Consider the following 25981-nt stretch of genomic DNA (forward strand, 5'->3'; position numbering starts at 1 on the left):
CCCCTCCCGCCTTTCTGCAGCACGCAGGTCCCAGGAGCTCCCCTCCCCTTCGACACTTCCGCCACGCTGCCCTCCAGGGAAGACGTGTCCCCTACATTGGCCTGGGTGGCCGCGGCTGAGGGTTCCCCTGATGGGCCGCCTTCCTCTTGCTCCTCCTCCTGCTCCTGCTCGGAGGGTCTGTCACTGGCAAGTTGAGGGACCTCCTCTTGACCATCTGAAAGCAGGAAGGCACAAGAGTAGCTTTAGAGTGAGGAGAGGGCGTCAGTGCGGGATGCATGAGTGGTGGCATTCAGCGCATTGGTCGGACAGTGGCAAAGGATGTAGATCTGATGCGCAAGTGGGACGAGAGAGGTGCAAAAGGTGATGTCCTTACCATTGCTGCCCAGAACAGGGTCGGCATCTCCACATGCAACGGGCCCAATCACCCGGCCACCCATGAGGCGCTCCACGCGATGTTGCAGGTCGGTGAGTGGCTGGATATGGGGTCGGCCTCCCCCGGTCGCAGTCCGGCTCTTGCGATTATTCGCCAGCTTGGCCTGCAAGAGAAAGGACGGCCTCTAAGTACAGTGTGTCGCCGTGATCTTGTGTGCACTGCCTCCCATGGTGGAATAGCCTGGCCAGTGTGTCGCCATGATCTGGTGTGCAATGCCTCCCATGGTGGAATAGCCTGGCCAGTGTGTCGCCATGATCTGGTGTGCAATGCCTCCCATGGTGGAATAGCTTGGCCAGTGTGTTAAGTGCAGAATGTGCAATTGATGCTCATGCCTGTCCCATAGCTGCTGGATGAAGGCTGGCCATTAGAGCTTTCAGGTCCCTTTGCCCATAATGTGAGGTGCACATGCAAGGATGAGGAGGTCATTGGAAAGGGTACTCACCCTGACAATGCGTGTAAGGTCATTTAACTTTTTGCGGCATTGGGCACCGGTCCTGGGGACGTCGCTGTTGGCTGACAGCTTGCTGGCGACATGCCTCCAGGCTCTCCTGTAGACGCGGACCGTCGCCTTCTTGCCATTGTCTGGGTACAAAACATGGCGCCTCTTCTCCACAGCAGCAAGCAGCACACTCAGATCACGCTCTGAGAAGCGCTGCGCACGTTCACGGGCCTTCTCCATGTCTTCAGGCGCTATTTGGGTCCAGCAGCAGTGTTCAGGCCTAGCTGGAGGGCTCCACTATCCAGGGCGTGGCAGCAGACACAGTCGACCCTTCCCCCTTAAGAGCTGGCCGGCGTCAGGGTGTCTGCTGTCAATCATGAGATGGCCGCACCTGCGCTGCACCCGGCCTCGGTGCTATCGATCACCACCTCCGGCTTAGCGCCCAAAGAGAGGCGTCCAGCAGCAGTTTTAGTGCTCGCCCGAACTAGCAGGGCGAAGCTAATGAATATCGGAGAAGTGGCATAGATTTGGCGGCGGCCGCAAACTTTAGCGGACGCCCCACTTTAGCGCCCCAAAAGTGGCGTCAATGAATTTCTAGGCCCTATAGTATAAGCAAAAACACAACATAAGCCCACTGGACACTCATCTATACAATACTAGCTAAAGTGCCCGGCGGTGCCGAGGCTTTTTCGAGGGCATGTTGTTGTTGGAAGAGAGAGAGAGAGCGCGACTGGGGGGGAAGAGAGAGAGCGACTGGGGGGAAGAGAGAGAGAGACTGGGGGGAAGAGAGGGCGGGTGGTGTGAAGAGAGGGCGGGGGGAAGGGGGAGGGGAAGGGGAGGGGAAGGGAGGGGGAAGGGAGGGAGGGGAAGGGCGGGGGGGAAGGGAGGGCGGGAAGGGGGGGAGGGGGGAGGGAGGGAAGGGGGGCGGGGGGGAAGGGAGGGCGGGGGAGGGGGGGAAGGGAGGACGGGGGGAGAAGGGAGGGCGGGGGGAGGAAGGGGAAGGGGGAGGGGAAGAAGGGAGGGGGAGGGGAAGGGGGAGGGGGAGGGGAAGGGGAGGGGGAGGGGGGAAGGGGGAGGGGGAGGGGGGAACGGAGGGGGGGAAGGGGGGTATGGGGAGGGGGGAGGGGTGGGGGGGAAGGGAGGGGGGAGGGGGGGAGGGAGGGAGGAAGGGAGGGCTTGAGGCTGAGAGACGGCCACGGCCACGCCCGGTTGCCGGGGTAACCCTGCTGCGCCGCCCTGCCCTGCACTCCCGAGAGCCCCGCTCTCGAAGCCGCAGCCGCCCCGCCCCGCACTCCCGAGAGCCCCGCTCTTCGAGCCCGCCCCGCACTCCCGAGAGCCCCGCTCTTCGAGCCCGCCCCGCACTCCCGAGAGCCCCGCTCTCCAAGCCCCAGCCGGCCCGCACTCCCGTTGCCGGGGTAACCCTTCCCGCTCACCAAGGCCGAGATCCGCACTCTCGAGAGCCCCGCCCCCCCCGCCCGAGCCGAGCGCGGAACAGAGTCTCACCTGCTCCTGCTGCGCGCGCACCCTGACCCTCGTGGCTGACGCCGTTGCCCTGGGTAACGTGACACCGGGGGGGGAGGGGTGACGAGCTTAGCAGCAGCCCAGTTACCTAGCTCGGGCCTGGGTGGGCAAGAAAGGCCCAGGCTTTCAGGCCTAAGAAAAAAACAGGCAAAGGTAGGAAAAAGAATGTTCAGGTTAGATAAAATATTTACAAATGAGTGATTTATTTTAAAAGAATTTAATAAATTGAATTTTATTTTGCTGGAAATGTATATTTGAAAAGAAAGACGCAGAAAGCAGGAAAAAGAATGGAAGCAAGATGGCGGCTCCTCACCTCGGTTCAGAACGATAAGGCCCGCCCACACACGCATCGATTGGTCGACCGTCAGGTCACCAAAGCGTAGGATTGGTCAATCGTCCCATCACTCGACCGTAGGAGGGCCCGGCCGCACGCGGCAGCAAGCCGCCGTACGATTGGTCGACCTCGAGGTCACTCTGTCGCTAATGAGCGGATAATGAGATGCTAATGAGCAGAATGTTAAGGTTTTTCGGATACCGCGGGCGCGATTTTAGCCCGGCCGAAACGTAAATACGCTGAAAACCGTTTTGGAAAGGTAAGCTTTCTTTCAACGTAACGCACGCGTAGGTACGCCCTGTAACTTTCGAGCGCATAGCCCGACAGATGCACACGCGATGACAGACAGAATGACAGACAGACAGAAGGACAGACAGAAGGACCGATTTATATATATAGATGCACGTCTGACACCATAAATATTGTGATTTATCACTCCTCATTATTTAGTCATATACAACAAGGTAAATCTTGTGAAGTGAGGCCTCTAGCACAGAGCCTTGCAAAATTTACTCTAATGGTTATTCAGTCGATCCCTGACAAGCGGCCTCCTTTTTTATGGAAATGCAAGTTGAGAGAGTTCCAACTGCATTACTCAACACGTTTTCCACTCGTAAATTACTAAATCCAGAGAGGGTGAATGATATTCAAATGTCACATAGCTGGATTACTATCAAACACCACAATTCAACAGAAATGTTTAAACATAGATTGTATAAAAACTACTTTAAGATGTGTCAGTCATTTCTCTAAGAGTTTATATAGAAATAGTGGTTCTGTCCAATGTTTTGACATGGAGGATACAGCATGGCTTTATGGCCCAAGGCATCAAGACTTGCTTGAGGTCCCAAAATACTATACACTGCAGTAATATATTAATAGCTTCTAATTCTATTGTTAAGTGGACTATGATATTTGTAAGACATTGACATATTAGGCTGTAGCATGCTAGAATATTCTGTAATGAATAAGCCAATGATAGGCAGTGTCCTCACATGATACCCACACATGTACCTTTATCACAGGTCACTGAATAACGATCAGGAACAGAAACCGTGGCCAATTCTCCCCTCCCTGATCATGCAGCACTGAGACCAATTGTAGCCTCCCTATTACCACCCTTTTTAAGATCAGCTAACCACTTGGGACCTTCTTGATCTGTATGGTTCAGTTAATCATGTCTTAAACAGCTGAATCATTGGGGGAACCACATCCAGTTTTTTTTTTAAGGAGCATTAACTGGTTTAGCAAGGACTCTGCTCTCCATATCCTGCACTATATTCTTCCATTCTCTGGTCTAACTTCAAGATTGTATATTTTTTAAATTTTTGTCCTCCACTTCTGTGCGCACAGTCTAATTAAATTGGTTGCTTGCACCTGTGCCATCCATTTTAAAGTCCTGGGATCATGTCTCTTCACAATCTTGTTTTCAGCAATGAAATGAAATTCAGTCCTTCCGTAGGACAGAATTGCTTCTGCCCTGAAGTGTAGATAAATTGGTCCACTTCCTCACAGCTCTCTGTTTAAGAACTGACAAAGCTGATGCAGTGAAGGAAAGCAAATTGAATGTGAATCATGATTTCATTCAGTGCTTGTTGATACCTTCTGGTGCAATAACTGAGGAGAAGCGTTAACAATGACTTGAGATCACTGTGGGCTGGAAAGTGTCTTCTCAATTATAGATACAGGAGAAAGGAAAATAATAGGAGCTCAGAATCTGAAGAAGAAAGGACGGAAAATGCAACTATGAAAAACTTGTTCTTTCCCTCTATTTGTAATAACGGCAATTTATAATAATATTAATGTCAGTACCATTTTGAATGACTGCACACTGACCAATATTAGAGAAGCACTCCAATTGCTTCATGTGTCATTGCTGACAGATGCATTTATGCTGGTTGAATGAACAGGATGGGTCAGTTGATTCCAGAGAAAACGGAGCTAAAGGCATCAAATCTAAACAAGTAACATGCACAATCAGATCATTGGGGACTCTCACCAATTAAAAAAAATCACATAAATTGATAGTTTTGAAGAAGTAATTAACCCCAAGCCTCAGATGTGGAGCAGATTATTTAGCAGTTCCATTCTGAAGGGCCATGTGTGCATATTAATGATCTGAACTGCTAAGTTCCTAATAGATTCCTTCAGCACACTGCTGGCATAAAGTGTTGGCTCAGTTCCCAGTTTCCATTTTGCCATTATAAATAAACAGCCAACTCAAAATCGATGCAGCCGACCAGAGTTCACTCGATTTATACTTTCTCAAACACATTATACTAATGTGGAAGAGTTCAGGTTCAGGCATTTCTGTATCCATTACATTCAGATTCTTTCAAACAAGGCATCAAAGACAAAATGCCAAACAGTTAAGAATAATAACTCAAAATAAGGATTACCGTAAAGAAGCAGAATAAAAAATCTGACCAGTGTTCACATGAACCATTTAAAATGCCAGCTACAGCTCCAGTTCATTAATTTAAAGGAACAAACCGTGCTGCTATTTTATTTATCCACATCAGCAGTTCACATGGATTTATCAGTGTGTGTATTCAACAGTGTCTGATATACCCTTCACTTCAAATTACATTTATGCATTTTATGCAAAAATTCTAAAAATAATGGAGTAGTTGAAATGTCTGCTCCAAAAAAAAATTGGGCTAAATTTCATTGGCCAGTATGCTGCTACTAAATGATGTTAGTCCCATAACTTGTTGGGCAATAATTTATCAAGCACACATAAAAAATCCTTTATTTTGATTGCTACCATTGGTGCTTATGCAAGATTTTTGTTATATACCACAAGCAAGGGAGCTGGAAGCACAAATATGGTGCTGAAGATGCCAACACTATAAATTTGTTAATTTTTATGAAGGTGCACCAGCTTTCTTGGAGGCAGCAAAGGCACTATTCTTGGTAAAATCTGTGTTGGAGGGAATCGGGTGGCTCAGTGAGTTAGACTCTGGCCTTTCACATCTGGGACCTGGGTTGAAATCCAGCCCGGATTGATGTGATAAACAACTCATCAGTCTGCTGGCTGTAAGGGTCCTATGTGGAATGAGTTTGGGTAGTTTCAATCCAGTTCCTCGTACGCATCAGTATTTAGTGCAAACTGGTTCCTAATTTTGGCAATCTTACTCAGAGAGGTCAGAGAATGGCTGGTGTGAGAAATGGTAAAAATATCACACTGGTGCAGCAAGAAGTGCTCTTCTGAGTTAAGAGCTAAGGCATGTTGTTGGGGCAGAGTTGAGGGAACTTTATTCTGCACTGGGTGTCCTGTACCTGACCTGGAAGTGATTAATGCTGACATTAGATGCCTGAAATGGGAAAAGTTCCTTTCCTGAACACCGACCGTGATGAGCGCAAAAAACATTTTAAAAATCCAAAATGGCTTAGATATCCGACAGCACTGCACTCGTTTTTGTGGAACATAGGAACAGGACTAGCCCATTCAGCCCTTTGCGCTTGTTCCGGCATTCAATGAGATCATGGTTGATCTGCATCTTAATTCCATCCACCTGCTTTGGTTCCATATCCTTTTATCCCCTTGTCTATCAAAAATCTTCAATCTCAGATTTAATATTATTAATTGAGCTAACATCTACTACTTTTTCTGGGAGAGAGTTCCATACTTCTACCACCCTTTCTTTGAAGAAATACTTCCTAACTTCTCTCCTGAATGGTCTGGCTCTGATTTTAAGGTTACGTCCCCTTGTCCTAGGCTCACCCACCAGCAGAAAAAGTTTCTCTATCAATTCTTTTCAAAATTCTAAAATTCGCAATCAAATCACCCCATAACCTTCTATATTCTTGGGAGTGCAAGCTTAGTTTATGTTTATAATTGGGGTGGGGGGGGGCGGTATGGCAACATAGTGCTTATGTTACTGGACTAGTAATCTAGAGGCCTGGAGTAATGATCCAGAGGTATGAGCTCAAATCCCACCACAGCAGCTAGGGAATTTAAATTCAAAATAATTTAATAAATCCAATTAGAGATGAGCAATAAATGCTGGCCTTGCCAGTGGCATCCACATCTTGTGAATTAATTTTTAAAAAATCTCTCCCTTGAAACTTTGGTAACATTCTGGTGAATCTGCACTATGTACCTTCCAAGGCCAATGTATCCTTTCTAAGATGCAGTGCCCAGAACTGAACCTATGGTCAAACCAGGGCTTTGTATAGCTGTAACTAAACTTCCTCCCCTCTATATTCTAGCCCTCTAGTTATAAAGGCCTTTAACCTTTTTGATTATTTTTTATACCTGACTACTATGTTTTAGTGATTTGTGTATATGGACCGTTAAATCTCTTTGGACCCCCACTGTTCCTAGCTTTTCACCATTTAAATGGGCACCTAAACCCCAATATGGCAGGCAGGAAGCATGCCCTCATTAAGAGCTGGAAGTGCGTCGCCCGATGTATTGGTAAAGGCAAAAAATTAGGCGTCCAAGGCCCATGCCAGAAACAGTCTTTAGAGTCTTTGCATCTGCAAATAAGGAGTAGCATTCAGGAAAACCAGGTCTACATAAGGCCTAACCAGCGTTTATTAAAGGGACCACTGCAGGCCGCCACCAAAAAAGTAAGTTTTAAAAAGACACTTACCTGAATGTGGAGCTAGGAGGTGCAGGAGTGCTGCTCCTGCCTCCACTGCACTCCCACAGATTGTTGCCAGCCCCTCATCATCCCCCTTCCTTCCCGCTTGTCTTTCCTTCCCCTTTAAGTGCTTACCTGAGGCAGGTGCCAGCGACCCAGCTGGCCCCTAAATTACAAACCTCTTCAGTGGCGCGCTGCCCACACTGAACACATAGGAACACGCATAGGCCATCCAACCCCTCGAACCTGTTTTGAGTATAGTTTCAAAGTTTTCAAAACTCCTCTGGTACCTCGTCTAGATAGCTATATTTCACATACGAGCCAATGCAGTTAGTGCCAGCAGGCTATTCACTTGTGGATGGCATCACAGCTAAGCCCAATTGTGTCTTCGCCCATCATCCGCATGTACACTTTTCAACAGGAGTTATTGATTATCAGTTAGGAGTAGGAACTTTGGCTTATTTCTCTCTTGCCTTCCTAATTTAGCAGTGCTGAGATCAATTCCAGAATCAATAAATGCTGCCTTAGTTGAGATAAGATAACTGTGCACATCCAGGGGATCAAATCTGAAACCTTTCTTGTCTATGTGGTTCAGTGCATTCATCCATAAAGCCATTGGGGGAAGTAGTGTCCATACTTTTTTCAAAGATTTGGAAGCTTTATGATGGCACCAGCATCTGAATAACATTGTTTTGTCTTCTTTGAAAGGGTAAAGGCAAATTGAGGACCTATTGGCTGCTTGGCGAGCAAAAGGATGTTCCTGACATCTAACGTGACGTCTGGTGTGACCTGCTTGTACACTATTATACTGCAGAGCAGTGGTTGTTCAAGCTGTAGTGTATTTGTTACAGAAACAAACTTTGGCTATGTTAATTTTTGGAGAACAGATCTTATAGAAAATATCTGTAGCCTAGATGTATCCCGGGTATATTTTATACCTGAACAAAGCTGCAAAACAAGTCATTTTTATTAAGATCTTTTTTCTTCTTAGGTGAATACTTTTCAACAATAAACGGTTATTTTTTGTGCTTTCTATATTAAGATTTATATAATGTGTTTGAGAAGATATATAAATATAATATTTTCCCCATCTACAAGCTGTGTATCTAAGATATTGCTAAATATTTTGTTCAAATAAACCAGATAAAACCTGTTTGATTGTCATTATTTCAGTAAGTGCTCAGGATATTGAGAGATGACCATATCGTGTGTAAAATATTCAGAATTAGAAATTAAGATACATTTTCAAGATTTTGGGGGAAATAGGAAAAGGCCAATTGGTCCGACCAGCCTGTCCCTTTTTTGATTGATCTAACCCCAACTTCTCACCTTCTGAAGCACTCCTCTCTCCAAGAACATATCTTGCTGACTTTTAAACTGTTTGTTTCAATGGCATTCCCTGATTTATTGTTCTAAAAATGCTGCTGATACTGGACCACTATTGGTTAAGTATTATATGCACTAGTGAAGTAGAATCCAATATAGTGATTGATATGACAAGTAACACAAATAATCACAGTAACTGGCTGAGCTCTATAGGTATCCCGTGACCAGCCAATCTCCCACGATCTTTACTGTGTTGTACTAGAAATGCCATTTCATTCATAAAAAGATTTGCTTGATATTTTTCTTAATTAAAACTGGTCAATTTCAAGTTAAAAAGTTGAAGCAATATTGAAGTTTAAAAAAAAAAGTTTGAATCAGCTATCGAGCTTCCGACCACATATCCACAGCATAACTAAGACCACCTATTTCCACCTCTGTAACATCGCCCGTCTCCGACCTTGCCTCAGCTCATCCGCTGCTGAAACCCTCATCCATGTCTTTGTTACCTTTAGACTTGACTATTCCAACGCACTCCTGGCTGACCTCCCATGTTCTACCCTACGTAAACTTGAAGTCATCCAAAACTCAGCTGCCCGTGTCCTAACTCGCACCAAGTCTCGTTCACCCATCACCCCTGTGCTCACTGACCTACATTGGCTCCCGGTTAAGCAATGCCTCGATTTTAAAATTCTCATCCTTGTTTTCATATCCCTCCATGGCCTCACCCCTCCCTATCTCTGTAATCTCCTCCAGCCCCACAAACCCCTGAGATACCTGCGCTCCTCTAATTCTGCCCTATTGAGCATCCCTGATTATAATCACTCAACCATTGGTGGCCGTGCCTCCTGTTGCCTAGGCCCTAAGCTCTGGAATTCCCTCCCTAAACCTCTCCGCTTCTCTACCTCTCATTCCTCCTTTAAGACACTCCTTAAAACCTACCTCTTTGACCAATGTAAGAAGTCACACAACACCAGGTTATAGTCCAACAGCTTTATTTGAAATCACAAGCTTTCGGAGCGCTGCTCCTTCTTCAGGTGAAGTGGAGAAATGCATAAAGACACAACTTATATAGTCAGAGAATCATGTCAGATGTTTACAGGTAACCCTTCCAACTGCCATTTATCACACCTCGGCAGAGAGATAATCACAGCAGTCAAAGGTGTGAATGGTGTCCAAACAGGTCAGTCAGGGAAACATTACATCAAAGAACAATGAGGTGGGGTCACAAGGGGTCAAATATTGCAGATGCTGGGGTCTGTATGAAAAACAAAAAAACAGACAAAAAACATTTTTTTGGGCTGGAAATCACAGCAGGTCCGGCCGCATCTGTGTAGAGAGAACAAGCCAATGTCGACTCGAGTCTGGATGACCCTGCGTCAGGTGGGGCTACATGTAGCGTGACATGAACCCAAGATCTCTGTTGAGGCCGTCCTCATGGGTGCGGAGCTTGGCTATCAGTTTCTGCTCGACGATTTTGCGTTGTGTGTCTCGAAGGCCACCTTGGAGAATGCTTACCCGAAGATTGGAGGCTGAATGTCCTTGACTGCTGAAGTGTTCCCCGACTGGGAGGGAACACTCCTGCCTGGTGATTGTTGCGCGGTGTCCGTTCATCCGTTGTCGCAGTGTCTGCATGGTCTCGCCGATGTACCATGCTCCGGGGCATCCTTTCCTGCAACGTACAAGTTCCATCCCACCATCAAACTCACCATGGACTACTCCTCAGAATCGGTCTCATTCCTGGACACACGAATCTCCATCAAAGACGGACACCTCAGCACTTCACTCTACCGCAAGCCCACGGACAACCTCACGATGCTTCACTTCTCCAGCTTCCACCCTAACCACGTTAAAGAAGCCATCCCCTATGGACAAGCCCTGTGAATACACAGGATCTGCTCAGACGAGGAGGAACGCGATGGACACCTACAGACACTGAAAGACGCCCTTGTAAGAACGGGATATGACGCTCGACTCGTCGATCGACAATTCCGACGGGCCACAGCGAAAAATCGCATAGACCTCCTCAGAAGACAAACACGGGACACAACCAACAGAGTACCCTTCGTCGTCCAGTACTTCCCCGGAGCGGAGAAACTACGCCATGTTCTTCGCAGCCTTCAACATGTCATCAATGACGACGAACACCTCGCTAAGGCCATCCCCACGCCTCCACTACTCGCTTTCAAACAGCCGCCTAACCTCAAACAGACCATCGTTTGCAGCAAATTACCCAGCTTTCAGGAGAACAGCGACCACGACACCACACAACCCTGCCACAGCAACCTCTGCAAGACATGCCAGATCATCAACACAGATACCATCATCACACGTGAGGACACCACCCACCAGGTACATGGTACATACTCATGTGACTCGGCCAACGTTGTCTACCTCATACGTTGCAGGAAAGAATGCCCCGGAGCATGGTACATCGGCGAGACCATGCAGACACTGCGACAACGGATGAACGGACACCGCGCAACAATCACCAGGCAGGAGTGTTCCCTCCCAGTCGGGGAACACTTCAGCAGTCAAGGACATTCAGCCTCCGATCTTCGGGTAAGCATTCTCCAAGGTGGCCTTCGAGACACACGACAACGCAAAATCGTCGAGCAGAAACTGATAGCCAAGTTCCGCACCCATGAGGACGGCCTCAACAGAGATCTTGGGTTCATGTCACGCTACATGTAACCCCACCTGACGCAGGGTCATCCAGACTCGAGTCGACATTGGCTTGTTCTCTCTACACAGATGCGGCCGGACCTGCTGTGATTTCCAGCCAAAAAAAATGTTTTTTGTCTTTTTTTGTTTTTCATACAGACCCCAGCATCTGCAATATTTGACCCCTTGTGACCCCACCTCATTGTTCTTTGATGTAATGTTTCCCTGACTGACCTGTTTGGACACCATTCACACCTTTGACTGCTGTGATTATCTCTCTGCCGAGGTGTGATAAATGGCAGTTGGAAAGGTTACCTGTAAACATCTGACATGCTTCTCTGACTATATAAGCTGTGTCTTTATGCATTTCTCCACTTCACCTGAAGAAGGAGCAGCGCTCCGAAAGCTTGTGATTTCAAATAAAGCTGTTGGACTATAACCTGGTGTTGTGTGACTTCTTACATTTGTCCACCCCAGTCCAACTCCGGCATCTCCACACCATGACTACTCTTTGACCAAGCTTTTGGTCATCTGCTCCAATTTCTCCTTATGTGGCTCAGTGTCAAATTTTTTGTCTTATAATACTGCTGTGATGTGCCTTGGGATGTTTTACTATGTTAAAGGTGCTATATAAATACAAGTTGTTGTTGTTGTTGAATCAGAGCTGAATCCCTCTGACTGATCTTGGATATTGTTCCCATCTCACCTATAAAAGTGAGTCATTATGCAAAACAACAACTATTTGTCTTTATATATTTAATGTAGAAAAATGTCCTAAGAGGCTTCAAAGAAGTGTGATCAGCAAAAAAAATGGACCTTGAGCCATAGAAAGAAATATTAGGAGCGATAACCAAAAACTTGGTTAAAGCGATGGGTTTTAAGGAGGGGCTTAACAGAGGACAGGGAGGTGGAGAAGCAGAGGATTTAATGGAGGGACTTCCAGAACATGGGGCCTAGGCGACTGAAGGCACAGCTACCAATGGTGGTATGTAGGGAAGGAGGATTCATAAGAGGGTAGAGTCGGACGAATGGAGAGTTATGAGGGGGGTTGTAGGGCTGGAGGAGGTTACAGAGATAGAGAGGGGTGAGGCTGTGGAGGGATTTAAACACAAGGTGAAAATTTACAATTGGAAACATTGGAAAACCAGGAGTCAATGAAGTTCAGCAAGGACAGGAGTGATGAGTCAATGGGACATGGTGCAGGATAAGATATGGGCAATAGAGTTTTGTATGAGTTGAAGCTTACAGGGCATGGAGGATGGAAGTCTGGCCAGAGGTGCACTGGAAGAGATAAGTCTGGAAGTGACATAGACATGGATGAGGGTTTCAGCAGCAAATGAACTGAGCAGAGGCAGAGGTGGGCAATGTTACAGAAGTGGATGTAGGCGATGGAGAGGATATGGAGTCAGATTCACAATTCGGGATTGAATAGGACACCAAGGCAGCGACCACTTTGGTTCTACCTGAGACAGTGGTTGAATGAAGTGGATGGACTTGGTAGGCAAGGGTATGGAGTTTGTGATGGGGACTAAAGATGATAGTATTGCTCTTCCTAATCTTTAATGGAAGAAATTGCAGCTCATCCAAAACTCGTTGGACAAGCAGTCTGACAACACTGAGGCAGTGGAGGGGGTCCAGCGAGATGGTGGAGAGCTAGAGCTGGGTATCATCAGCGTACATGTGGAAGATCACCCCATGTGTTCGATTATGCCTGCAAGGGTCAGCGTTTTTTTTTAACAGTGCGACTGCCTTCATGAATCAAAGGGGTTTTCACTCTATTAATGTACAACTGATGTATTGTAACCAGCAGCACATCATGCTGGCCTGCGCCCATATTCTTGGCAGCTGCCCTTGATACTTTTATATTGCATCGATTGTCCATATTCCTACAGTTGCCCCTGTATGGCAAGTTAAAGAGGGGCTGTTTGGAGATAAGGGCTAACCATGCACAATTGGTTTACGACTTTGCTTAAGAACCCGTGCTCGGCTGTGGAACTCTGCTACAATCAGACCCATGGGCCACTAGAGCCTCATTAAACAGACAATTGGAGTTCTTAAACAATGATGTAGATGCTTGGACAGGTCTGCTGGCTTGCTGCAATATCACCCAGAAAGTGTCCCATTTGATTGCATTTGTAGTATGCTGCATAAATGTGCTCTGCAAAATGGAGCCACCAATATAGGAGTACCTTCAGGAAGATGTGGAAGAGGACACCGATGACATAGAGGATGGCAAGGAAGCAGAAGGAGTCCAACTGTTACAGCCAGAGCTGTTTGGCAACAACTCATTGAAGAGAACTTTGGTTGAACAATCTCTGCTCTTCTACATTAACAGTCATGTTTAACATATTTCCCAGTCCTTGCACCCTACAATCAACAGCATCCATGGGCACTGACTTCCTAGTATACCTCGCCCAAGTGCCAATTGTTTATAAAGAAGCCTGGTGTTAGCAGGCTATTCTACATGGAGCACATCATAGCTGAGCCAATTCAATCCTATCCACAACTAATGCCCAAACATGCACTTCCAACAAAAATCAATAGGCATGACCAAAAATTAAAACTCTGGCTGAATTTTTCCCTGTCCTTAACCTAGGAGAATGAAGGCCAGCTGTAGAATCTCTATTGCAACCACAGCTAAGGAACTAATTATTATTAACTAGTACAGGGTCAATTCCAGAATGAGAAATCTAGGCTCTTTTCAACAAAATGATTGTACCAGCCCAAATATCTCTCATCCTTTATTTTAGATTTTACACTTTACTATCATTCATTTGTCACATGCTACTTTGATTTAGTGTTTCCATTTTTCTCAGTTATTATACATCTAGCTCAGTAATTTTATGATAATTGTAAAAGATCCCATAAATGAACAAATGTTGTTAGTTCATTCATTTGTGATAGCTATTAGTAATTAGAGAAACAAAACATTCCAAACTAGATTTAACAATCACAGGTCTTCAATGGAAGTTGAACCATGGCACGAAAATTTTATTTTATTCAAGTGTGCCATAAATTAATCTGTGTTGGATATTCTGACTGGGAAATTCAATACCACTGGAAAACGGGTGTGGGCGCCGCGATGCGAGATATGCGCGCGCCTGTTCAAAAAGTGCAGGCAGCACGTCAACTTTGTGTTGCCTGCTAATTACCATGATTGTAGCACGCAGCCTAGCAGTGAACAAGCTGCTGACAGGCTGTGTGCTCAGCAGGGGCCAAAGTTTGTGTTGTTGGAGCGAGGCTAGCCTTACTAAAAGCTAGCCTGCTCCTCTTAAAGGCAGTCTGCAACTCTTAAAGCTGAGCTGAATCCTGGAAATAAACAATTGATTCAGCACTAGGCCGTCTGCACTTCTTAAAGGTGAGCTGCCTTCTGCTAATCAAAAATGCTAAAGATGCTCCAGCATTAACACAAATAGCTCCGCAGGCCAGGGGAAGAGCACCCAGGATCTCGCATGCAGCACTCGAGGCCTTTGTGCAGGGTGTCAACACTGGAAGAGAGGTTCTCTACCCACAAGGGCCAGGAGGCCCTCCAGAAAAAAGGATGTGGGACCAGACCACCAAGACGGTCACTGCTAGCAGTGTCGGCCCCAGGACCTGGCTCCCGTGTCCAAAGAAGTTTCATGACCTCAGATGAGTGGTCAAGGTCAGCGAATGAATCTTCAAAAGCCATCTCCTACCAACTGCACCACTAGCCTCACACACTGCTCAATGCATGACCCCACCCCACCCTCCCCCCCCCCATCACTCACCTACCAACAATCTCTACCAAACACAAGGCACACCTTCTATTCTTAGCTTCACCTCACCCCCTTGGATGAGATGGTGCTGGCCATTCCTGGCAGGTACATGGCTGGGACATTGGCTCGCGGTGGGGCTGAAAGAATGCAAGATGCTGATATCCTCATATGTTATCCTCCTTCTTACATCCCACTTCCCCCTCAATAACAATCTCTTCTGATGTACAAGCTGCACATGGTGTAAGCATACACCTCTTGCTTTACTCAACTACCCTCACCACAACCCTATCCTTCTGCCTTCCTCATTTCAGACACCCAAGAAATGCAGCCTTCCCTGGCTAGTAGTTGACCAAGAAGAGAGAGAGGAGAATGAAGAAGAAACAACGTCACTCAATTTCACACTCCCAGCCACCAGCTCCTCAAGGTCGTCTTGCAAGGCCAATTGTAGTGTCCCCATGGAAGGTCAACAGCCTTCCACCAGCCATGCTGGAGCCACTGGGGTAGCACTGCATAACAGCACTAGGATAGGAAAAGGCACATGCAAGACAGTCACTAAGGGAATGCACAAGGATGATTAGTTGATTTTTTGACGTGATATTGTATGCATATATGGATAATGTCGGAATGGAAAGTTTGCTTTGTGGTGGCTTTTATTTCAGCATTGCGGCCAAGAGGACGCTGTGATGGTCAGTAACAGAGGGAAGATAATGTGTGGGACAAATGTTGAAAGGGGAATTGGGGTTGTATTCACTGGTACCGTAAGCAAATGATTCGATCCCAGATATCTCGGCAAGAAAGGGGCTATTTAGGTTGCCTCCTTCCTTCCGCCTCCTCCTCTTCTGCTTCCTCTTCTGCTTCCTCCTCTTCTGCTTCCTCCTCCTCCTCCCTCTGCAAGCAACTTGTCCCCTTAGCTGCCTCTGCTCCATCTCCATATCATGCTGCAGCCCAAGGACTGTGAGCAAGTGATGTTCTCAGGGACTTTCCTTTAAGAGCCAAAGCCTTGAAAATGTCCAGCAGCACTCCCTGCACACTTTAACAACTTTTTAAATGTATAGCACCAAGTCACTACTCCAGTAAAATGTAAAGAAACCAGTCCAAAACCAAAAATCTAAACTTACCTAAAAGTTGTGTGTGTCCCTTTAAGAAGCGCTGGCAGCGGCTCTGTTGTACTGCTGCATGCACGTTCTTCCGTAGTTTGGAGAGGGTGTTCTAAGAGTGGCGACGTCCAAAATCCAATTCAGGTGCAGCACGTCGATTGATGTTATGATCTGAATCATTTAAATATGGGAAGCGAGTGCAAAATGGCGGCCGCTGTGTTCCACACCGGAAGCAGCGGGAAGCGAGGCAGCCGCCATTTTTACTTCCAAACCGGCCTCAATGGCCAGCGCTAATGGCTCCAATTTCCCGGCCTCTATGTCTTACTATTCAAAAGTTAACCTAAATTAGGCATTCCTAAGCGAGTTAATATTCAGAGTAACTGTTTGGATTCTGTTGTGTTTTATTTTATTTTATGCTTCTCTTCATATTGTAATAGGTTACAGCTCACTGGATTGCAGCAACACTGAGACACATTTTATTTCCATATCCTGTCTGTAACAGGCTCCAGGACTACTTGAAAATGTTGCTTTCTAATTATTCTAAACATAACATTTTCACCAGGGTGCTACCAATAACACTAAGAAATAATGTCAAACACAGAAGACTTGGAGCACTAGCAAATATGAGAACTATTTGAGCGATGCGGTTGCTAAGCATTAAGCACTTGTGTGAAGCTGAATTCCAAATAATATAATAATAGTGGGAGAGAGCACAGAGTCCTAAGAACCCCAGAGTTAATGTGAAAAAGAGTCGGAGGATAAACCATCAACTACAACACAGAGAGACTATATAAAACAATGGTTACCTATATAAAACACTAGTTCGGTCTCAGCTAGAATATTGTGTCCAATTCTGGGGACCACACTTTAGGAAGGACGGGAAAGGTGCTGGAGAGGGCAGAAGATATTTCCCAGAATGATCCCAGGGCTGAGAGATTACAGTTACGTGGTTAGACTGGAGAAGCTGGGGTTGTTCTCCTTAGAGCAGAGACGGCTAAGAGGAGACTTGGTAGAGGTGTTTAAAATCATGAAGGGTTTAGAGAAAGTAAATAAAGAGAAAGGGGGCTAAATTGGATAGCCCCCGAAAACGGGCACGGAACCACGATGGCAATTACCCCATGTGTGTTTGATGTAATGCAGGCAACTTGGCATCTTTGTGCTGCCTGCTCATCACCATGATTAGAGCCACCCTTCGCTTCGTGGTAAGCATTCCCACTTGGGAGTCAGAAGGTACAGGGGTCACGTCCTGCTCCAAACAGTACTGGTGAGGGTAGGCTCTAAATTCTGGGTTCACAACCAGTGGGATAGTTGTGTCTGTTAGGTATGGGTGGCCAACCCCCTTCATCCTATAGGTTGTGGGAGCCCATTAAAACCCTCCTACTGTATAGGAGTAATCATGCTGAAAATGGTTAGGGCCATTGGAACAGTGTTCACGTCACGGCCTGTCAGACTGAATCCTTCCACTATGTCACACTATTCTTTGCGACTCATTTTTTTAAAACACTAGTTCAGCCCCAGCTGGGGTATTGTTTTCAATTCTGAACAGCACATTTTCAGAAGGATGTGATGGCTTTGGAGAGGTTACAGAAGAGATTTACTAGAATGGTTCCAGGGATGAGGGAATATAGTTATGTGGATAGACTAGAGAAGCTGGGGTTGTTCTCCTTGGAGCAGAGATGGCTAAGAGGAGATTTGATATAAATGTTTAAAATCATGAAGGGTTTAGATAGAGTAAATAAAGAGAAACTCTATCCAATGGCTGAAGGGTCGATTTGAGGTAACAGAGAGGGTTGATGAGGGCAATGCAGTTGATGTGGTGTACATGGACTTCGAAAAGACGTTTGATAAAGTGCCACGTAATAGGCTTGCCAGCAAAGTTGAAGCCCATGGAATAAAAGGGACAGTGGCAGTATGGATACAAAATTGGCTAAGTGACAGGAAACATTGGTGAACAGTTGTTTTTCGAACTGGAGGAAGGTATACAGTGGAGTTCCCCAGGAGTCAGTACTAGGACCACTGCTTTTCTTGGTATATATTAATGATTTGGACTTAGGTGTACAGGGCACTAGTTCAAAATTTGTGGATGACACAAAATTTGAAAGTATAGTGAACAGTGAGGAGGATAGTGATAGACTTCAAGAAGACATAAAAAGGCTGGTGGGCTGGGCTGACACATGGCAGATGAAGTTTAATGCAGGAAAGTGCGAAGTGATACAATTTGGTAGGAAGAACGAGGAGAGGCAATATAAATTAAAGAGTACAATCCTAAAGGTGCAGGAACAGAGACCTGGGGGTATATGTGCATAAATCATTAAAGGTGGCAGGGCAGGTTGAAAAAGTGGTTAAGAAAGCAAACGGGATCCTGGGCTTTATAAATAGAGGCATAGAGTACAAAAGCAAGAAAGTTAAGATGAACCTGTATAAAACACTGGTTCGGACACAATTGGAGTATTGTGTCCAAATCTGGGCACCGCACTTTAGGAAGGATGTGAAGGATTTAGAGAGGGTGCAGAAAAGATTTACAAGAATGGTTCCATAGATGAGCGTGGATAGACTAGAGTAGCTGGAGTTGTTCTCCTTAGAGCAGAGAAGATTGAGAGGTTTGATGGAGGTGTTCAAAATCATGAGGGGTCTAGAAAGAGGAGATAGAGAGAAACTGTTCCCATTGGCGGAAGGGTCGAGAACCAGAGGACACAGATTTAAGGTGATTGGCAGAAGATCCAAAGGCTACATGAGGAAAAACATTTTTACGCAGCAAGTGGTTAGGATCTGGAATGCACTGCCTGAAAGGGTGGTGGAGGCAGATTCAATCATGGCTTTCAAAAGGGAATTAGATAAGTACCTGAAGGAAAATTTTTTGCAGGGCTATGGGGAAATGGCAGGGGAGTGGGACTAGCTGAAGTGCTCTTGCTGAGAACCGGCAGATGCTTGACAGGCTGAATGGCCTCCTACTGTACTGTAACGATTTAATGATTTTAAAAAATGAGACGGCACAGATTTAAGCTCAGAGTACATGAACTGGTAGCTCTAGAAGGGGCAATTAAATCAGTGACTGAAGTTAGAGGGAAGTGACAAATAAAGAAAGAAAGATTGACTTGCATTTATATAGCGCCTTTCATGACCACCGGATGTCCCAAAGCGCTTTACAGCCAATGAAGTACTATTTGAAGTATAGTCACTGTTGTAATGTAGGAAACGTGGCAACTAATTTGCACACAGCAAGGTCCCACAAACAGCAATGTGATAATGACCAGAAAATCTTTTTTTGTTATGTTGATTGAGGGATAAATATTGGCCAGGACACTGGGGATAACTCCCCTGCTCTTCTTCGAAATAGTGACCTGGGATCTTTTACATCCACCTGATGGTGCCTCAGTTTAACATCTCATCCGAAGTATAACACCTCCGACAGTGCAGCACTCCACTGCACTGGAGTGTCAGTCTAGATTTTTGTGCTCAAGTCTCTGGAGTGAGACTTGAACCCACAAACCTCTGACCCAGAGGATAGAGTGCTAGCCATTGAGCCACAGCTGACCCCAATGGGAAGCCCTAATCCTGGAGATGCCCAATTTATTTAGCGGATAACTTCTACAAAGACTATTGGAAACGTTATTGCATAGTTACATAATATTTACAGCACAGAAACAGGTCATTTGATGCAACAGGTGTATGCTCCACATGAGCCTCTCCCACCCTTCTTCATCTAACTCCATCAAATATCCTTCCATTCCTTTCTCCCTCATGTGAACATAAGAATGTAAGAACATAAGAAATAGGAGCAGGAGTAGGCCATTCGGCCCTTTGAGTGTGCTCCGCCATTCAATAATATCATGGCTGATCTTCTACCTCAACTCCACCTTCCTGTAATGTGCAAAAATCTGTCGATCTCTGTCTTGAATATGCTCAATGGCTGAACATCCACAGCCCTCTGGGGTAGAGAATTCCAAAGATTCACAAACTTTTGAGTGAAGGAATTTCTCCTCCTCTCAGTCCTAAATGGCCGATCCCTTATTCTGAGACTGACTCCCCAGCCAGGGGAAACATCTTCCCAGCATCTACCCTGTCAAGCCCTGTAAGAATTTTGGCCCACAAATTCGGGTCTCCACAGGTGAGTATGCATGGGGTACTCACCCATAGGCCCAATGGATGTGCCGGTTTTGTGCATGCACTGTGCATGCACGGGAAACCGGAACTTCCATTCCCTTAAAGGAAGGGGTTCAGAGGTCAAACACGTGTGCCGGAGAGGCAGCGCGTGCGCATGGAACTTACGTTTTTTTTGCAGGTTTCTCCGAGAGGGTATGGGCTAGATTTTCAGTTGCTTGCGCCAGCAGTTAGCGCCTTAAGAGAAGTGATTTCCGGGCGCTATGCGTGTAGCGCCCGGGCGCAGCACAGTTTGCGCCTCGCCCCACATTAAGTTGGCCGTTAGCGCCGGCACAAAGTTTAGCGCCCGCCCGGATGCGCGCGCAGAAAATGACGTCACATCCTCGTGCAACGCCCTTTGGCCGCCCCGATTCCAAACTTCAGTCGCACCGCCCCATTGTACGGCTGGCGGCCGGAGCGTTTGAAAAAAGGAACGCAACACAACCAGCGCGGGCCCCGGGGGGCGCAAATTAAAGGGGACGTGCCCTCCAGTATAAAGGCCAGCCATTTTTCAGCAAACACTCTAGTGCAACGCATTTCTGGACACACAACAAGGAGGATTGCTAACTGGTTTCAAGCAGCAACAGCTCAGGTATTTTTGGACTCAGGCCAGAGCGCTGCAAGTGGCCTTTTGGAAATTTGAGTGTTTGCCAGGATTTGATGGGGGTTGCATGGGGTGCCAACGCGGAGCTGCAGCGCCATGTCCGTAGGGCTCGCAGACGCATTGTGAGAGGGGCAGCCCTGGCTAGAGGCAGAGGGGGCTACAGGCGTCGGCCACGTAGGCCTTACCCAGTCAGGCTATACCGCCAGCAGCGCTCCTACCTAAACATGAGAGCCGCGCGATGTGTTAGAAGGCTCCGATTCCGAAAGGAGGTGATTGCAGAGATCTGCCACCTGCTTCGCAGAGATCTGCGGCCAAAGCTCAGGTGCAGGACGTCTCTGTCGGTGGAAGTGAAGGTGACGGTGGCATTGAACTTCTATGCCACCGGCTCCTTCCAATCCGCTGCTGGGGACATAGCAAACATCTCCCAGTACGGCGCGCATCGCTGCATCCGCCAGGTGACCGAAGCACTGTTCAGAAGGAGAAGCCAATTCATCTCCTTCCCCATGGCCCTGGAGAGCCAGCATCAGCGCGCATTGGGATTTGCCAGACTCGGGGACTTCCCCTTGGTGCAGGGCGCCATTGACTGTACGCATGTGGCTTTGCGGGCCCCTCTGGAGCATGGCGAGCAGTATCGCAACAGGAAGGGCTACCATTCTCTGAATGTGCAGCTGGTGTGTGACCACAAGCAGCGCATCATGGCTGTCAATGCCAGCTTCCCAAGCAGCAGCCACGATGCCTTTATCCTGCGGCAGAGTACTGTGCATGACATGTTCGAGGCACAGCCTCCCCCAAGAGGATGGCTACTCGGGGACAAAGGCTATCCTTTGTGTACCTGGCTCATGACCCCGCTCCGCGCGCCCAGGACCGCTGCTGAAGAGGCCTACAACGAGAGCCATCAAACCACCAGCAACATCATCGAGCAAACTATTGGGGTCCTCAAGCAGCGGTTCCGCTGCCTTGATCGCTCCGGAGGAGCTCTCCAGTATTCGCCGGACCGGGTCTCCCAATTTGTGGTAGTTTGCTGCATGCTACACAACCTGGCTATCCGCAGGACTCAGGCACTGCCACCTGACGTTGGAGCAGCACCTCAGGAGGAGGAGCAGGAGGAGCAGGAGGAGCATGAGGAGGAGGAGCAGGAGTACATTCCCAGGAGGGAGCGACCAGGGCCAAGGGCCGCGCGATGCCACCTTATTACACGGTACTTCTAAGCCCCCTGTCAGGGAATGGCCTTGGGGCCATGAGGGAAGATGAATGCAGCCGCTCCGCAAGCCCTCAGCCGGCGAAGCCAACAAACACGAAGAAGAACAACCATGGAGACTGCATGAATAAAGATAAATTTTTATTACACAAAAATGAAAACCCCTTCCCACATGAATCCCCAAAAACAATCAACGGGCCCAACAAAAAGCCCAACAAACGACTCACTCCCACAAACTGGGGAGGAGTCACTCCACATTTGTACAACCCGGGCCTCAACCTCGGCCTAACGCAAAAAAAAAGCCCACGAACCAAACAACCATGGGCAAAAGAAAGATGGCCACCGCCATATAAAACGAAAGCTGGCCACACCCTCTACTGAGTGGCCCGCGAGGGCGAGACCTTGCCCAGCCTTTTGCCTCCCCTGCCCGGCCTGCTGCTCCTTCGCAAGCTCTGCCCAGTGGCTGCTGTGAGGCTGGGGGAAGGCGCCTGAGGCTCAGATGTCCTTCCGCCAGATGCCACTGGGGGGCGGCCTACACGGCCTTTGGGCCTCGAGGGGCCGTCTGCTGAGTGGCGCACCTGAGCCTGGCCAACATCAGCTCCAGCCGCTTGCCCTTGACGCCCCAGTGGGGGAATGGCGGCGACGGATGGCGCAATGTGGGCCAGCTGGCGTCTGGGATGGGCTGGCTGGTGCTGTGGCACGCTGGCACTTGGCCGGGCCCGCACTGCAGGATCCGCAACAATCAGCCGAGGGGCGGCTCGCTGGGATGCTTCAGCGCGGCGGCTGCCCTGGCGATGCCTGCCTGAGACAGCGCGTGTGGCAGCAGTGAGTGCCCCTGTTGTCCTGGTGTGCGCCCGCATCACACCCGCCAGGGTCTTGACGGCATCAGTCAGCATGCGGCCACTCGCGACAGTTGCTGCCCCGAACTCGCGCACACTGGTCGCCAGCGACTCGATGGCCTCAGGCATGCGCCCCACCACGCTCATGAGCTCCGTGTGGCGCCGGTCCGAATCCTCGGCCATCTTATTCAGCTTCCGCACCTCCTCCGAGGTGAAGGTGTCCAGACTGGAGTCACGACTCTCCCGCTGGGGAGGAGGGGGCCGAACTAGGAGAACCTTGCCACGTTGGTGGCGGCGAGTGTGCCGATCAGCAGCACTCACCTCTGATCCTTCCCCCCTTTGGGGGGAAGGCCGCGGGCCACGCGCACGGCTCCTGGGTGGCTGGACGCCACTGGTCCCAGAAGCTGCATTCCCCTGCGACAGTTCCTCCAGGCACTCGTCCAGTGAGGACGTGTCAAGCCTTTCGTCCTCTCCGGCGGGACCTGAGTGTTCCCCCGATGGTCCGGCTTGCTCCTCCTCCTCCTCCTCCTGCTCGGAGGGGCTGTCACTGGCAGCTTCAGGGTCCTGGTCGTCACCAGCTGAAAGCAGGAATGCACAAGAGTAGCTTCAGAGTGAGGAGACGGCGTCAGCGAGGGAGTTAGGACTGGTGGCATTCAGCGCATTGGTAGGACAGTGGCAAAGGAGGTAGCTCGGATGCGCAAGTGCGACGCGAGAGGGCCAAAAGGCGAGGTCCTTACCATTGCCGGGCTCCCATGAGCACACACACGCGCTCCTCCAGCCGAGTGAGCTTCTGCAGCTTTGCGCGGCCTCCCCTGGCCCTGGCACGGGCCTGGCGATTATACGCAACTTTAGCCTGCAAGAGAAAGGACGGGCTGTAAGTGCGCAGTGTGGCCCTGATGTAGTGTGCACTGCCTCCCATGGTGGAATAGCTTGGCCAGAGTGTAGCCCTGATGTAGTGTGCACTGCCTCCCATGGTGGAATAGCTTGGCCAGAGTGTAGCCCTGATGTAGTGTGCACTGCCTCCCATGGTGGAATAGCTTGGCCAGAGTGAAGCCCTGATGTAGTGTGCACTGCCTCCCATGGTAGAATAGCTTGGCCAGAGTGTAGCCCTGATGTCGTGTGCACTGCCTCCCATGGTGGAATAGCTGGGCCAGAGTGTAGAGTGCAGAATGGCCAATTGATGCTCATGACTGTCCCAATGCTGCTGGCTGAGGGCTGGCCATTAGCACTTTCAGCTCCCTTTGCCCATCATGTCAGGTGTACATGCAAGAATGAGGAGGAGACTGGAAAGGCTACTCACCCTGACAATCCTGGTCAGGTCGTTGTATTTTTTACGACATTGTTTGTGGGTCCTGGGGGCATCGCCGGTGAACGTCACCCTCTGGGCGATCTGCTTCCAGGCTCTGGTGTAGCCGTGGTGGTTCGGATTCCTCCCACTCTCTGGGAACAAGATCCTGCGCCTCTGCTCCAGAGCTGTGACCATTATGTCCAGATCACCCTCTGAGAAGCGCAGGGCACGCTCACGGGCCTTCTCTGGCGTTGCCATGACTCCCTGGGGCTGAGCAGCAGTGTTGAGGCCTCTTTGCAAGGCTGCAGTGTGCAGGGCGTGGCAGCAGACCAATTCGTCCCTTCCCCCTTTAAGAGCTGGTCGGCGCCATGGGGTCTGCTGTCAGTCAAAAAATGACCGCACCCGCGCTGCGCCCCGCCTGGGCGCTATCCCTCTGGACCGCCGGCTTAGCGCCTAAAGATAGTAGTGGAACGCCTCTTTTAGCGCTCCAACAACCTCTTAGGGCGAAGCCACTGAATTTCCGGCAACGGGGCGCTACTTTGGGGCGGGCGCTAACTTCGGGCGGGCGCTAAGGTTAGCGCCCCAAAACTGGCTATACTGAAATTCTAGGCCTAAGTCGTCAGGAGTTACACATGTAAAAAGCAGGCGCAAAGCCTGCTTTTAACAAGGGAAGTGGTGAATTAATTAAAATTAAAACATTTTTTCCACAGATTTATTATTTTAAATGCTTTAAAGAAAGGTACGTTTATTTTTAGCCTCGTTAGAAAATGTAATTAATTTTTCAAAAATTTAAATTATTGTTTAAAATAGTTATTTTATGTAATTTATAGTTATTTTAAAAATGTGATTTAAAAAAAAATTATTTGAAGTTTTAGTGATGTTTTGGGGCTTATAGTATATATAGGCCTAGAAATTCGGTATGGCCCCGCCAGGTCTTTTGCGCCCGAAATTCAGATGGACCCTAACATCGGCGTTAGCCGGTAGCGCCGCGCCGGCACCGATGACGTCATCGGTGTGCGCAGCGCCCCGGTTGCAATGCTATTCCGGCCCGATGGCCAAATTCAGTTGCGGCCGCCTCGCCCGTGGCAGCCGCAAACAGCGTTTGTGAAACGGGGTCTTGCAGCTCCGAAAGGCCGGCGCATAAAGGTGGAGCGGCGGCCGGCCGCTTTCCCGGCGGCCGCCTGCCCGCACCTCCCTCCCCGGACTCCTGCACCACCCCCCCGCGGCATTGATGTCTGAGTCCCGCGAGCCCGGCACTTCTCCGTGGTGCCGGGCTCATTTGCCGGGGGAATCCACCGGTGATCTGACGGCTGCAGGCAGCTCCTCCTTAAGAGAAGGAGGAGGCCTGCAGTACCCCAGCCTGCCGCACCGCATCGGGTGCCGCAGCGGGAGCTGGACGCCTGAAAGTGACATTCATCGCCCCTAGCGAGGCGGCCAAACCCTGCAATAGCGCCCGCCGCCGTCTTGGCCCGTCGCAACTGAATTTTAGGCGGGCGCTACGGGAATCCTGGCGGGCGCAAAATTTCGGGCGCAAAAGACCTGGCGGGGCCATACCGAATTTCTAGGCCTGTCAGTCTGAAAGTAAACTGGGCTTGACGACAATAAAGAGTTGCTAATATTAGTTCATTAATTTGAATTAAGCCGGTCTCTCTTCGACATCAACAAATGCACACTAATATTAATAAAGATTTTTAATCTAATTTATTTTGAAGAGAAGCCATTAGAAAATGGTTTAGACCTCCAATTGCATAACATGTGCCAGTAACAGATGA

General features: G+C 48.5%; 1 protein-coding gene across 1 annotated transcript in view; it reads left to right on the top strand.

Moving 5' to 3' along the window:
* npr2 (natriuretic peptide receptor 2) overlaps positions 1-8472 on the top strand; it is a 221716-nt gene extending 213244 nt beyond the window's left edge. The window contains exon 22 of the mRNA XM_085973308.1: positions 8028-8472. Within this exon, the coding sequence (XP_085829434.1) occupies positions 8028-8090 (63 nt within the window). The 3' untranslated portion in view covers positions 8091-8472. The remainder of the gene's footprint in view (positions 1-8027) is intronic.
* The last annotated feature ends 17509 nt before the right edge of the window (positions 8473-25981 follow it).

This window comes from Somniosus microcephalus, chromosome 2 (assembly GCF_052327205.1).
Source record: "Somniosus microcephalus isolate GS21.2 chromosome 2, FLI_Smic_1.0, whole genome shotgun sequence".
Classification (NCBI taxonomy): Eukaryota; Metazoa; Chordata; class Chondrichthyes; order Squaliformes; family Somniosidae; genus Somniosus; species Somniosus microcephalus.